The sequence below is a fragment of the Alnus glutinosa genome, chromosome 6 (genome assembly GCF_958979055.1).
Source record: "Alnus glutinosa chromosome 6, dhAlnGlut1.1, whole genome shotgun sequence".
Classification (NCBI taxonomy): Eukaryota; Viridiplantae; Streptophyta; class Magnoliopsida; order Fagales; family Betulaceae; genus Alnus; species Alnus glutinosa.
The window spans coordinates 24,813,854-24,827,652 of NC_084891.1; the positions used below are offsets into that span (position 1 = coordinate 24,813,854).

The 13,799-nt window shown below is 38.5% G+C and overlaps 2 protein-coding genes across 5 annotated transcripts; one reads left to right on the forward strand and one right to left on the reverse strand.

Moving 5' to 3' along the window:
- The first annotated feature begins 757 nt into the window (after nucleotides 1–757).
- LOC133870327 (probable xyloglucan glycosyltransferase 12) lies at nucleotides 758–4,536 on the forward strand. Its single transcript, XM_062307417.1, has 5 exons — nucleotides 758–2,127; nucleotides 2,248–2,556; nucleotides 2,701–2,991; nucleotides 3,091–3,204; nucleotides 3,327–4,536. The coding sequence occupies exons 1-5, from the start codon at nucleotides 1,303–1,305 to the stop codon at nucleotides 3,951–3,953; spliced, it is 2,166 nt and encodes a 721-aa protein (XP_062163401.1). The 5' UTR covers nucleotides 758–1,302; the 3' UTR covers nucleotides 3,954–4,536.
- A 3,036-nt stretch (nucleotides 4,537–7,572) lies between these two features.
- On the reverse strand, nucleotides 7,573–11,662 carry LOC133870923 (transcription factor bHLH74). Of its 4 annotated transcripts, XM_062308203.1 has the most exons (9): nucleotides 11,455–11,660; nucleotides 9,949–11,352; nucleotides 9,431–9,661; nucleotides 9,282–9,347; nucleotides 9,130–9,198; nucleotides 8,541–8,612; nucleotides 8,292–8,435; nucleotides 8,128–8,206; nucleotides 7,573–8,046 (listed from the first exon to the last, which is right to left on the reverse strand). In XM_062308203.1, exons 2-9 carry the CDS (start codon nucleotides 10,564–10,566, stop codon nucleotides 8,021–8,023), a joined length of 1,305 nt encoding a protein of 434 aa, XP_062164187.1. In that variant the 5' UTR covers nucleotides 10,567–11,352; nucleotides 11,455–11,660; the 3' UTR covers nucleotides 7,573–8,020. The 4 variants fall into 4 exon arrangements, with proteins under 4 accessions (XP_062164187.1, XP_062164188.1, XP_062164186.1 ...); XM_062308204.1 differs by having other exon boundaries at nucleotides 7,573–8,043; nucleotides 9,949–11,660; XM_062308202.1 differs by having other exon boundaries at nucleotides 9,949–11,660.
- Nucleotides 11,663–13,799: the final 2,137 nt, after the last annotated feature.

Consider the following 13,799-nt stretch of genomic DNA (forward strand, 5'->3'; position numbering starts at 1 on the left):
GAATGAGAAGCTAAAGCTATAAAAGTTTAAAAAGCAAAAAAAACAAATCCGACTTGGAGCTTCCAATTATCGACACTAGAAGGACTTGGTCATATCCAGCCCATTAAAGGGCCTTTATAAAGTTTTAACCCTTCCACAAATGGGACGGCCATGGATGACTCTCATCGACCCCTTCCCACTTCCCGTTCAAAGAAAATTCTAAAAATAACCATATTTAATGATAATTAAAATAAAATGAGAAACACAATTTCACTTTTTTAGCCGCGTTTGGGTTGTTAAGACTCTCTCTCACCTTTCCCCTTTGATCCTTCTGGCCGTGGTGCCACCGGCGTGTGACTTTTTCTTTTTTGTCATGTATAAGAAGTTTCCTTTGGAATAAAATGTTGGAAAAACCATTCATTCTTTTAGTTTGAATTCATGGACAAAGACGAGAAAGGAAAAGGAAATTTTCAAAAGCTAGGGCTTACGTTGTTGGCTGCTATTCGGTTTAATTAAGATTTAAAAGTAGTAGGTGGTATAAGGAAAAGAAAAAGAAAAAGAAATTACAAAAAAAAAAAAAAACAAAAAAGCTGTCTCTGTCGGAAATCTGGTTCTTTTATTGATTGACCTTTTAAATCCCATACCTACGCCAGTGTGTTTTCGTTCTAAATATGATGGTCTTGTAGTAATAACCTTAGATTTCAGCAAGAAATCTATGGGAATTTGCGGATATGGAAACTGGTGAAAAAAAAACTCCCATTTTTAACCCCAGAACGTGCTTTTGTGTTTATATTTTGTTTTCTGCTTGAATATTCTTTTTAATTTTGGAATCAAAAACCTAAAGACGTGTTGAGCTGTTACCACATCTTCCCCCCTCTGTATATCAATCACTATCTATCTCTCTCTTTTTTCAAGCACAAACGCAAACACGCCCGTTTGTTCTGCTTCTCTCGTGACGTTTAATAAGACCTCTTTTTGCAAGCTGTAATTGAATGGGAGGTGTTTTGGACTGATTCCCCCACACAAACCCGAGCTTTAGCTATCTCTCTCTCTCTCTCCCTCTTAACACAGTTCTCGTATAAGTTTTCGCCGAATGTCACCATGTTCTAGAGACGCCTCGCTCGGCCTTCTACTGTCTCCCCCTCCACGCGGCTGCATTTCCTTCAGTTCTCATTTTCTTTCCCTTCTGTTTCTCTGACAATGACAATGAGATCAAAGGCATAGCCTTTCTCTTTCTGGGTTTGTTTGTTTATTAGCTTAGTCTTTGAAACCAAGTGGGTGGAGGGGGTCTTGTCGTGAAACTGTGAGATCGGGCTCCCAAGAATGGCACCCTCGTTCCATTGGTGGGAAAAGGAGAAGCACAAAGGTACGCCGGTTGTGGTGAAGATGGAGAACCCCAATTGGTCCATGGTCGAGCTCGAGGGTCCTTCAGAAGATGACTTTCTTATTACCACCACGGACTCGCCTGTGTCGGGTCGCCCAAAGGACAAGGGCCACCGGGGGGGCAAGAACGCGAGGCAGCTCACCTGGGTCCTCCTCCTCAAGGCCCACCGCGCCGCCGGCTGCCTCACCTCCATTGGCACAGCAATGTTCGGCCTCGCCGCGGCGATCCGACGCCGCGTCGCCTCGGGTCGGACTGACTCCGAGAATGACAACGACGACATCCAAAATGACGTCGTCGTTGGCGGTGGAAGAGAGAAGGAGAACCCCACCGTGAGGACCAGGTTCTACTTTTGTATCAAATTGTTCCTCTGGCTCTCGGTGCTTTTGCTGGGGTTTGAGGTCGTGGCGTACTACAAGGGTTGGCATATCGGAGCTCCGCATATCCATTTCGACCAGTTGCAGAGCCTGTGGGCAAGGCCATTGGGGGTTAAGGGTGTGTTCGAGTGGATTTATTCTCGGTGGGTTTTGGTTCGGGTGGAGTACCTCGCTCCTCCTCTGCAATTCCTCGCCAATGCGTGTATTGTGCTCTTCTTGATCCAGAGCGTGGATAGGCTGGTTCTGTGTCTGGGATGTTTCTGGATCCGGTTCAAGAAGATCAAACCCGTTCTCAAGCAAGACGACCCGGTTAAGGATCTGGAATCCGGTGAGAGTAATGGTTACTTCCCTATGGTCCTTGTTCAGATCCCCATGTGCAATGAAAAGGAGGTAAAAACTTTCGAAATTGAAATCCTCATTGATGCTAAACAAAACTCAGTATTTGAAATTTATTTAGCTAGCTGTTAAAGATATGTTTTTCTTGTTGGTTCTGGGTTTGGTTGCGTTCAGGTTTATCAGCAATCAATTGCTGCTGTGTGTAATTTGGACTGGCCGAAATCGAAGATTCTGGTTCAAATTCTTGATGATTCGGATGACCCAACAACGCAATTTCTTATCAAAGAGGAGGTGCATAAATGGCAGCAAGAGGGTGCCCACATTGTGTACCGGCATCGGGTGATTAGAGATGGGTACAAGGCTGGTAATCTCAAGTCCGCAATGAATTGTAGCTATGTTAAAGACTATGAGTTTGTTGCCATTTTCGATGCCGATTTTCAGCCCACCCCTGATTTCCTCAAACGCACAGTGCCTCATTTTAAGGTACCTTTACCTTACCTCATCATCATTGCCTTTGTTTGAGTTACTATTACAATTTTTGCTGTCCGATATGAATTCAATGCTTGTTAAGGTTTTCGTAATTCATTCTCAGTAAATTGAATCGAGTCCCTTTTTGTGGCACAACAGGGTAATGAGGATTTAGGATTGGTTCAGGCAAGGTGGTCCTTTGTGAACAAGGACGAGAATTTGTTAACAAGGTTGCAGAACATTAACTTAGCATTCCATTTTGAGGTAGAGCAGCAAGTGAACGGTGTTTTCATCAATTTCTTTGGGTTCAATGGGACGGCGGGTGTTTGGAGGATAAAGGCCTTGGAGGATGCTGGTGGGTGGTTGGAGAGGACCACTGTGGAGGACATGGACATTGCTGTCCGTGCTCATCTTAAAGGATGGAAATTCATTTTCCTCAATGACGTCGAGGTAATACTTACCCTCGATCACCCATCTTAAGGAATTCTTTTTTGTTCTCAAATAGTTCATTTGAAATTGATAGTTAGTTCTGTTTGTGTTCTACTTCAGTGCCAGTGCGAATTACCGGAATCTTATGAAGCTTACAGGAAACAACAGCATAGGTGGCATTCTGGACCTATGCAGTTGTTTAGACTTTGTTTGCCTGATGTCATCAGAGCCAAGGTATATTTAGTTTTAGACAGTTGCTGTGTTTAAGTACTATTCATCCAATTCTATATGTTTTAAGATCATGGTGGAACTCATTTGCTGATAATATACTCTGTGATCAATGTCGGTTGATGCAGATTAGTTTTTGGAAGAAATTCAACTTGATATTTCTGTTCTTTCTCCTTCGAAAACTGATACTGCCCTTTTATTCCTTTACCCTTTTCTGCATTATACTCCCAATGACAATGTTCATACCGGAGGCTGAACTCCCTGCATGGGTTGTATGTTATATCCCAGCCACTATGTCCTTTCTTAATATCCTCCCTGCCCCAAAATCTTTCCCCTTTATTGTCCCTTACCTTCTTTTTGAGAACACCATGTCGGTGACCAAGTTCAATGCCATGATTTCTGGCCTATTCCAGCTTGGAAGTGCGTATGAGTGGGTTGTGACCAAGAAATCTGGGCGTTCCTCTGAGGGTGATCTTGTCTCCTTGGTCGAGAAGGAGCCGAAGTATCAACGGGGGGTCTCCGTGCCCAATCTGGAGGAGATGAAGGAGGAAATTCGACAGCAAGAGAAGGCCTCTCGGAAGAAGAAGAAGCATAACAGGATATATACAAAGGAGCTAGCTTTGGCTTTCCTTCTTCTAACAGCTTCAGCTAGGAGTCTCCTGTCGGCTCAGGGAATCCATTTCTACTTCTTGCTGTTTCAGGGGGTATCATTCCTTCTGGTTGGTTTGGATCTCATTGGCGAACAGGTTGAGTGAACCCAAAAAAACAAGGGGACTTTGAAGGGATACATGGATGATACAAGTACAGGCAACATGGGTGGACAATCTATCTGAGTACACCAATGAGAGAAAACAGCTATGGGGAGATTGTAGAGGGCTGAGAGTGCTTCCTTTCTTGCATGCCCTCCACCCTCTAGATCCCCCCAATCAGACTCCCACCCAATACAGGAAAAAATAAAGTAATATGGACAGAGCAGCAACTTTCATGTTGGAGAGAGATGCTTTAGGGAATGGTGAACCTCTTCAACATGTGTAAGGTTTCATTCTTCTGTTTTGTAATTTTGTTTTGTTTTGATTCTTTTGTTTTTGGGTCGATTCTTTTGTATGAAAAGTTGTCGTTCAGATATCAAACAGAGATTTTAGAGTAAGATTAGCAGAGCACTCCTCTTGGTGCTTTTTCTCTTGTCAATCACCTGATAAGGTCGTTAGATATTGTTGATTTCCTGTGGCAGAAAAGTACAAAATTTATTCCCTGCGTAGACTGGGTTTCTTAGATGCTTAAAGGTAAGGTAAATCCTTATCCGATGTTAGTGAATGAAATTGTTAGTCTGTTCTCTCACATTCATCTGAATTACTGTCCAAAAGAAGAACAACAAAAGAAAAAAGAAAAAAGAAAAAAAGAGTTGCACTCGAATGTTAAGAACTCAGTGGTAAAAAACCAATCTTGTTTGAAATTGAGCTGTTCTGGTCCTCTGAGGAGAATCCTCAATCAAGGAAAAAGTCACTTTCATAAAATCATTTTCAGTACCATATTATGTTAGTTTCAGGTGTTAATTACCTCTTTTTTTGAGGATTTAAATTATGGAATATTTGAAATTTAAGTGGCATTTCAATTTTCTAACACTTTGTGGTCAGAACCAGTATCTTGATTGATATGGAGCTAAAGATTGTTCGGTCTCTCAGGACCCCAAACCGCTGACAGGGAAGGACACACGTGGTTCGACTTTTGTCCGATTTGTGGACTGTGGTCCTTGGAAGAATTGGCCGAACCCAACTAACTTTTTGTATGGGTTGGAGGCAGCTGGACCACTCAATAGTATGGTCCCTTGAAACCCCACTTTCCCCGACCATATTCAAAGGTTTCCCCATTTCAATTTTGTTTATTTTCTAAATAACATTTCTCTAAAATTTTTGTTTTTAATGTCTTTTGTTTTCTTTTCTCAAAACATAAATATTGACAAATAACCTAAATACAAAACATACTCTTAAAAAAATACAATTAACGTTTTTTTTTTATCTATATGTCACGTAAAAAAAAAAAGAAAAAAAGAAAAAGAAATGATCGAACCATATCCATTCTCAGTCAATTCCCTGCTTTAGTGCTTTTGAGGGAGATGCTGAACAACTTTGGGCGTGAGAATGATTTTACAGTTTTCTGATATCAAAACGCGTTGTTTGAAGCTTGATGCTACTTCAAAAGGTGGCTTTAATTGTTTGAAGGGTCAAGCGCGTCTGTAAATGGACGGGCGTGTGGAACGCGGGAGTGGAGCTACATCAAGACGGCAGGTCGTACTGTGTTGCAGGCCCCATTAATCATAATAATATGTCATCCATAATTGAAAGAATTTTATTTCGGTCCGTCCAGCGGACCCTCCATCGCGGTCCGACTTTTGATAAAGTGGGAAATTTGGGAAAGGAATAATTACACACTACCCTTTATCAAAAACACTTAATTACCTCGTTTATGATTAAGTAATCTTGTTCGTACTTGGTAACTTGGCAGATTACGACGTTCAACTTGTCAACTAGGCCATTGAATATCGGCAGACTTCTATAATTCCTTCCCCTTTTTTTTATATTCTTTATTTTTTAAGAGAGAATGCAATGCATGAAATCTCTTTAAATTACTATTCTTTTGACACTTGGATTATAACTTTAAAAAGTGACACTTTGACCCTCTCCAAATGCCACACAATTATAAGTTACACCGACGGTTAGCATTTGGTGTTAAAATGAACAGAAAAAAACAACATGATTTTATTTATACAACCAAAATTATTCATAAAAAATAATTATTTTTTTAAAAAAGGATGGGTGACTAAATTACCCCTTAACCACAACCACTATCGAAAAAAAGTCCAAAGGTCATGAAGGTGACAGAACCATCCCAAAGTCTGCGCGCATCTGGCTGTGAGGGTGGTCCGATCACCCCCCAACAGATAAGGGGGTGGTCAAACCACCCCTTCATATTTTTTTTTCAATTGTTTTTATTTTTTAATAACTGCTAAGGGTAATTTTGGTGTTTATGTATAAAAAATTCATGTGCCCGTCACGTGTGGCATGCTCCCATTCATTTTAATGCCAAAATGTTAACGATTGGCAAAACTTGTAATTGTGTGATATTTGGAGGGGGCAAGTCTCACCTTTGGTATGCAGAATAAATCCCTCAAATATAGTAGTCAATTCCTATTGTTTGGTTACACACTACTCATGGGAATAGGAAATGGCTATTCCTAAATAGAGGAATATCATTTTCTTGAAAAAAAGAAATAAAATGAGAGGAATAACTATTTAGAGGAACATAACGTATTTTTCAAAAAACACTCACATTATTTTATTTTATTTTTCAAACCCATTTTTTTTTAATAAAATAAAATTCTGAATATTCTATAGGTGGCCAACTACTCCAACAAAACATAGAGGGCGGACCTCTTTGGGGTTGGTCTTGTCCACTTCCGTTGTTTTGTTAGGACGACCGGTCACCCATAGAGCATTCAACACTTATTTTTATAAATCTTGAATATTTTAAGAATTTTGGTTCACTTCCACTGAGGGGTTATTTTTGGTTCGATTTCGCTGAAATTTTAGTATGTTTTTCTAGATGATGAAAGCTTCGTATTGATTGGTGTCAATCGTTGGAATTCCTTTCCCATTTCTTTGTTGCAATACCTACCCACTTGGTAATATATCTCTTTATTGTTCTTGTTGAAATCCACCTCTAGGGTGAAGAATTGATGTTGTAATTCTTCTTGATGTGTTGGAAGCTTATAGAAATTGTTCTAGAGAAGGAAGTTGTAAGCTCATTCTTATTCATAGTAGAAGATTTAACTGAAGTAGGTTATATGGTTTTTTCCTTCTCATTAGAGGGTTTTTCATGTAAAAACTCGGGTGTATTGCTTGCAGGTTAATTTTATTTTCTGCTGTTTTTGTGAGTAGTATTTTGGTGCTAGAAGTTATTATTATCTATTTGATTTGCACAAAGAAAAGGTAGAAAAGTTTTGTTGTATCTTTGTTATTGGAGTTCACCCTAACAAGAAAGAGATGTCGTGTTTTATATCAGGTCCAAGAGGTCTTTGAAAAGCCTTATTGCGTACTTTTCATAAGTAATGGTAAAAATCACATTTTTATTTTATACCTATTGCACATTACTAATCTACATTACTAATCTGACATTTTTTTCAACTAACTCTTAGATCAATGATTACTAGATGCTGCTTGGACATCGGTCCTTGCGGCGTCTTTGAGACCACTTACAAAACGACCAATTTGATGGGCTATTGAGAGCCGGCCCAAATTGATTCATAAATCCAATCTGTTTTTAGCTTCATGAAATCGCCAAAATAGTCTCCAAATTGTGGAATCCTTCTTTCAATGCTTTACAGGAAAGTTTCTTCTTCACTTCCCTCCAACATAACATGCTTTCATGATTTATATTGTGAAAGATTTTACATGAAAAGAAACAAAACAACCTCTTGTCCGATCTATGCTCTTTACCCCGATGTACTTACTCTACATAGAAACTTTCATCCACTGTTTCCCCAAAACTCTCACCAACTTCCACACATAAATCATTCTATTCTACAGCAACAATGGAAAACAATAATCTTCACCAATCAAGAACTCACTTTTTTGTCTGAATATACATGGGGTTTCTAATTCTAACAGGTCATCTTCTTCTGCTAAAAATTAGAAGAACAGTCAGGAAATGACAGCCTATACAACTGATTTCTTTCCCCTTTGTGATTTGGTTAAATGTGCAGTCAACTTGAAATATTTGTATTCTTTGTTAGGAGGAAACCAACACTTTCTATCTCTTCCAAACATCAAAGCTCTGGTTTCAAGTTCCCTGCTGAACATCATACTATGCCAAGGTTAGAAGAATGTGGGAACAACTACCGGCACTGATCTCAAACAAACTTCTGCAAATTACCATTTGGTCCCAAATTGTCAACGGGACAAGAATCGAAGCCCATTTGGAAAAGATTATGGAGCTCATTCTCCAAGACATTCTGCATGTATACAAAGATGCCTTATATTAATGTTACAGCAAGGAAAAGGATGACTCTTTGCATGATCTGAAGAAACTAAACCTACCTGAGGCAACGAAGGAAATTTTGGAGTGGCAGTAGGAATACTTGGTAAGGCTCCCTGGAAAATTCCATGTGGGTAACGGTGAGAGGAGCTCATTCCAGGACCAAATCCAAGAATAGCTCCGGTGCCGGCCCGTGAATGAATTATCTACACAGGAGGAACTCAAAGATCAAGTTACTTTCATTCAACAGTCATAACTGCATAACATATTATATTGTTGATCAAGTTCAGCAATATGATGATCTAACTTACATCTTTCGACATAATCTGTTCCATGTCAATGTTCAGTTCTGGATTGACAGTGGCAAGTTTCATTGACAGAAACTGCGACATGAGAGCAACCATATCTTTAGTGAGTATTAGAACACTTAAAAGCCAAACCATCATAGTTGTGAAATTGATTTATTTTTTTAAGTGTGACAAATTCTCAATGAGAACATATGCCGTAGTTTAGTATGATTTTTTTTTTCCAAGAGAAAAAAGAAATATAGTGCAACCAAATAGTTGAAACCCTGTAACTTCCTGTGCATTTGCCTAAAAGTATAGAAGATCATCATCTGGTATTGAATGAGGAATATAATCGATAATAACAATCTTACAGAAATAAATATGGCCTTTTGTTGTCATTACTCTTTTTTCTTTTTTACTTATTAGTTCAAACAGCAATTTCAGCTATGCTCAATGGAAGTTCTCAATTTCATATATGTTAGGCTATGCTCTCATCAGTCTAATGCAATCCAAGATTGTCACAAAGGGGTTATAAGCTCTCAACTCCCATTTAGGAACTTATGATAAGAAAGAAATGAACAATTCCTAATCTTAGAGTTGCAAAATAGCATACCTCAACTTGCTGTTGCAGCGACTGCACATAGTTGATAATCTCATCAAGCATTACTGCCTTCCCGGTAATCTAAAACAGTAAAGAGCGTCAAATTAATCAATACACGAAATAAACATAAGAGATCACTCAAAAGCTTGGCTCTCTCCAATTACCTTATTGCATCCGGGAACAAGTTCTTGAAGCAATCTCATTCTCTCACTAATCTTTTCTCTTCTCACCTGCAAGCAGAAAGTTCTATCCTTTCAAGCTAATAGCATAGCAAGGACCTTTCAAAAGTAAAATACATGATCGTAAGAAGTACCCTTTCTGCAAGGCTATGGCTATTTGTGGCCTGTCCCCTTCGGGCTCTTACATGAATGTAATTTTCTTTAGAACCATCTCCACTGGAAGTGTCTTTAGCTTGTTTACTAGTTTGTTTACCACGTAAATTCGAACATGTGTTTTGTTCAATTTTCGGTTTCTTCTCGTCCGGTTCTTTTAGAACATCAGAGCTCTCCCCAGAAAGATCCTTCTGCACCTCCCCTTCGGCATTCTACCACAGATAACAAAGCAATTTGATATTAAAAGAATAGACACAATCTGAATGTTTGTAACTCTCTCTTGTTGTACTACAAGATTACATAATCTTCCTTATTGCTATATATTTTATCTGCTATACATTTTATTTTGAAATACTGGTTTCATCATCTTGACTGAGTCGTTGGTTTATCTTGAGCGTGTGATCTGAAATATTCTTAATAGATATGAGGTACTAACAAAATTCAAATTGAAATACAATCTTCAAGATCCTTATTAATACTATAGTATAACTCAAGTTACCTGATGTGGGCTGAATGGTGAATTGTTGGAATCAGGCGCTCGTTTCCTTCTTTTCGCATTCGGCGAAGATCCGATAGCACCCTCTCCTGAAATTTGGTGATCATCCTGAGACTGTGCACCATTTGTTGAAGTCTTTCCAGTGCCACCACCATCCTTGTTTGAGGCATAATTCTGAGGACATCCAGAATTAGCAATCTGGCTACAGTCGGGAAGGCCAAAGGAATTAACCATATCTGAGAAGCTCCCACTTCCAAAGCATGGAAGCTTTGGCACTGGTTCAACAAGGGTGGAACTGGATGGGTACTGAACCATGTGGAAGGTGCTACTGATTCCCTGATTTTCCATTACAACAGGGTAAGGAGGATTGGAAAATTCACTGTGAGAAACCATGGAAGAACCTCCAAAATTCTCACTGTGGCTCAACGAAACTAATGGATCCCAACCAGAACTAAAGAAAGGATCGGCTCCGTTCGAAGGTTTATACATGGAGACTGAACTCATAGCCATCCCTGAGACCTTTTCAGGCAGTGGGTTTGTGCTCATCCCTGAAGATGGACAATGCAGGACGCCATCACTTCCATGTTGAAACCCCACATCCTCATTTTCATGACCATCCATCTCCCAAATTCAAAAGCTAGACCACAAGAACTATGAAACTTAACTTATATACTAAGGAAATGAACCCCAAGAAAACAGTTGCTTCAGACAAGGACTAAAAATAGATATGAATAGAAGAAACTACAAAACTAAAGGTAAAGTGGGTTTGACTAAAATTTACTGGTGATTTCTTGCAGGACTCAACAAGGAACAAGTAACCTTGGCAGCTTTATAGACCTCAGAGGGTGTAAAGCAAAAGAAGCCTGTTATTGCGGCATCCCATAGACACAAAGTAAAAGGACAAATCCAAATCTATCAGGCATAAAATCTACACAGCACCAGCAAATCGCCCCTTCCTTTAGAAAACCCTAGGATCAAGCTTACTCCAATGCTAAGGAAAAATATAAAGGGAAATGCTTCGCACAGACAGGAAAGTGAACCTTTCAGAGTATAAAGTAGACAAAAACAATGGCATCGGCTAATTAACAGCTCACGAGACTAGCGAAAAGAAAGCAGATTCCCTTTTCCTCTTTTGTTTACGGGAATGGGGAGAAGTGAATTTTCATGTACTCCACTCAGTCAAACAATACTGTGATTGATTTAAGCAAGCTTGGATCTTTTCAAGCAGGATTTGATTGAGAAGAATCACTTCAAGCTTCAAGCAATGAATATAGAATGAAGTACCGTCTAGTAAGTCCTAATGAAGAAAAACCAGTTCTTCAAGTTTTGAATCAAAGGCCCAACAGCCCCAAGAACCAATAAATGCGATTTGCAGGAACCCTTTTTGAGATATTCCCAGACGGGTACCTAAAGAAGAACAAAAGGCATCAAATTTTAACTAGAATTGTGCAAGAACTGAAATGTGGCAACGTTTGAGCACAGTACCCTGAATTGGGTATTTGATCGTACCTTGAAGAGCATCAAATGCTCGCTCAAATTTGACAACAATAATCAAATTCACCAATTGGCTACTTGCATAAACGCCAAAGGAAGCATCAAATTCCAACTTTTATAGATCATAGACAATGTAGTGAGCTATTAGGCTAGAGAGAGAGACAGACACAAACACACACAGAGAGAGAGAGAGAGAGAGAGAGAGAGCGAGAGAGGAAAAGAGGCTTTGTTTACCTGCCCAAGCTAAGAGGTGACATGTAAGATTTTAAAAGAGAAAACTACTGCCAACTGCTCTTAGTTGTTATTGAATTATTACAGAACCTAATCACTTGTCCTTCCAACACTTTACTCTTTGTAATTTCTCTCTTTCTTTTCTTGGCTTATAATATAATATTATATTATATGCTTTTAATTTCTTAATTTTTTATATGTCTCTCTCAGAGGGGATTGGAGTCTTTGGAAAGGTACTTCTCTTCAAGCCCAAGCTTGCTTTGCTTGCTTCTTTGACATGGTACTTCGTTTTCTATTTTTTGACTGACACACTTGCCAACTATTCCAACAGACCTCTCTTTGCTGTTACACACTCATTTTTCTCAGTGCCACCCAACCCCTTTCATTTCTATTGAGAACATGCACTGTGCACCTAACCTCTATCCTCCTCCATGGACACCACTATTCATATTAGTGTCAAATTGCCCTTTGATCTAAAACTTAAATGTATAAAAAAAAAAATGAGATTCTTACACAAGTGTAGGCTTAAACTTTCTCTCAACAATTGAGACTTTATACGTGAAATCTTTAGCTGAAATGGAAGATGAACAACAGAAACAAAGTTCAAACTCGAAATCTTTATTAGGATATCATGTTATATCGCAACTTATCTCAAAAGCTTAAGCTGATAAAAAGATGTGAATTTAATCATTTAATTAATGTTCTAACAAATTCTCTTTCACGTATAAGCTGAAATATTTAACTGAAATGTGAGTGAATTGTGGAGTCAGGATTTAAACTTATGACTTTGACTTTGACTTTGATACCATGTTAAATCAACTACTTATCCAAAAAGCTTAAATGTTAAAATATTAATTAAATGATTAAATTTATTAATTCCTATCAAATTAAGCCTTTGGGATAACTGATGATGTAGCATTGTATCAGAGCAAAGGTTCTGAGTTCAAATATCGTCTTCATTATTCACCATCTATTTTAGTTAAATATTTCACGTAGCTCACACGTAAGAGGATTTGCAGTTATTAAATATCTCGTGTAGCTAGCATATGATGCAAGTGGGTCCTGCAATCCTATTTTAAAATTTCTATAATACTATTCTGATAACCTATTAACAAAGAATGCCCGATCTATCTCATTGGGCTCTTGGGGGCTCACGGGATTTTTTTTTTTTTTTTTTTTTTTAGGAGCATTGAAATGTACAACAATATATTACTTATCTAATTAAAAACATATCTTTCATTTTAATTAAATATTTAATGCGGTTTATTTGGACGGGAATTTGCGGTTATTAGGTATCTTGTGCAGCTAGCATATATGATGCAGGTGGATCCCACAACCTTATTCTAAAATTTCTATATATTATTCTAATAACCTATTAACAAAGAATGCCCAATCAAACTCATTGGGCTCCTTTGGGTGCTCACGGGATCTTTCTTCTAGAGCATTGAAACGTACAGCAATGTATTACCCATCCAATCCAAAACGTACGTTCCGTCTCAAAGGTGATAAGTTTCACTGTTGATGAGCTATCCGAACAAGTGGATGGCTATGATTAGACAGCTCAGAGTGAAGACTGTGGGTGCAGCGCAGAGTATGATTGACTCCATATTTTTATATAATTAATTAAACATCTTTATCTTTTACTTTAGGGGGGGGAGGGGGGGGGGGGGTTTGGGTCTGAGGAACATAAGGAATAATGGAATCTAATCATCAAAATTTTACCTCCTTGTCATTGTACGATTTCCAGCTGTATACTTGCCCTGCCCGTTCAAAGCCTCAAGCCCTACCTAAACCGGTCAAACCGAATTATCTGGTCAACCTCTAGTCCGGTTGTGATCTTGCTGGAAAATTGAAAATTATTCCGAAATTAACGCCTAATTTGCTCCCAATCCCCCAAGTTTAAGAGTTAAGACACCCAGCATAATAGAAATGACTGCTCCTATAAATTTAATAAATATTCGTAGACTTTTTTCGAGATTTGTGAAATAATATTAGCTACTAACTTCTTTTCAATTAAAGAAATCTGATTACGCAAATCAAAAATTTAAAAACTGGTTTGAATGTATAAATTATTACTTTTGTCTCTGAAACTATAATAAGTTAATAACCATTGAAAAAAAAATTATTAC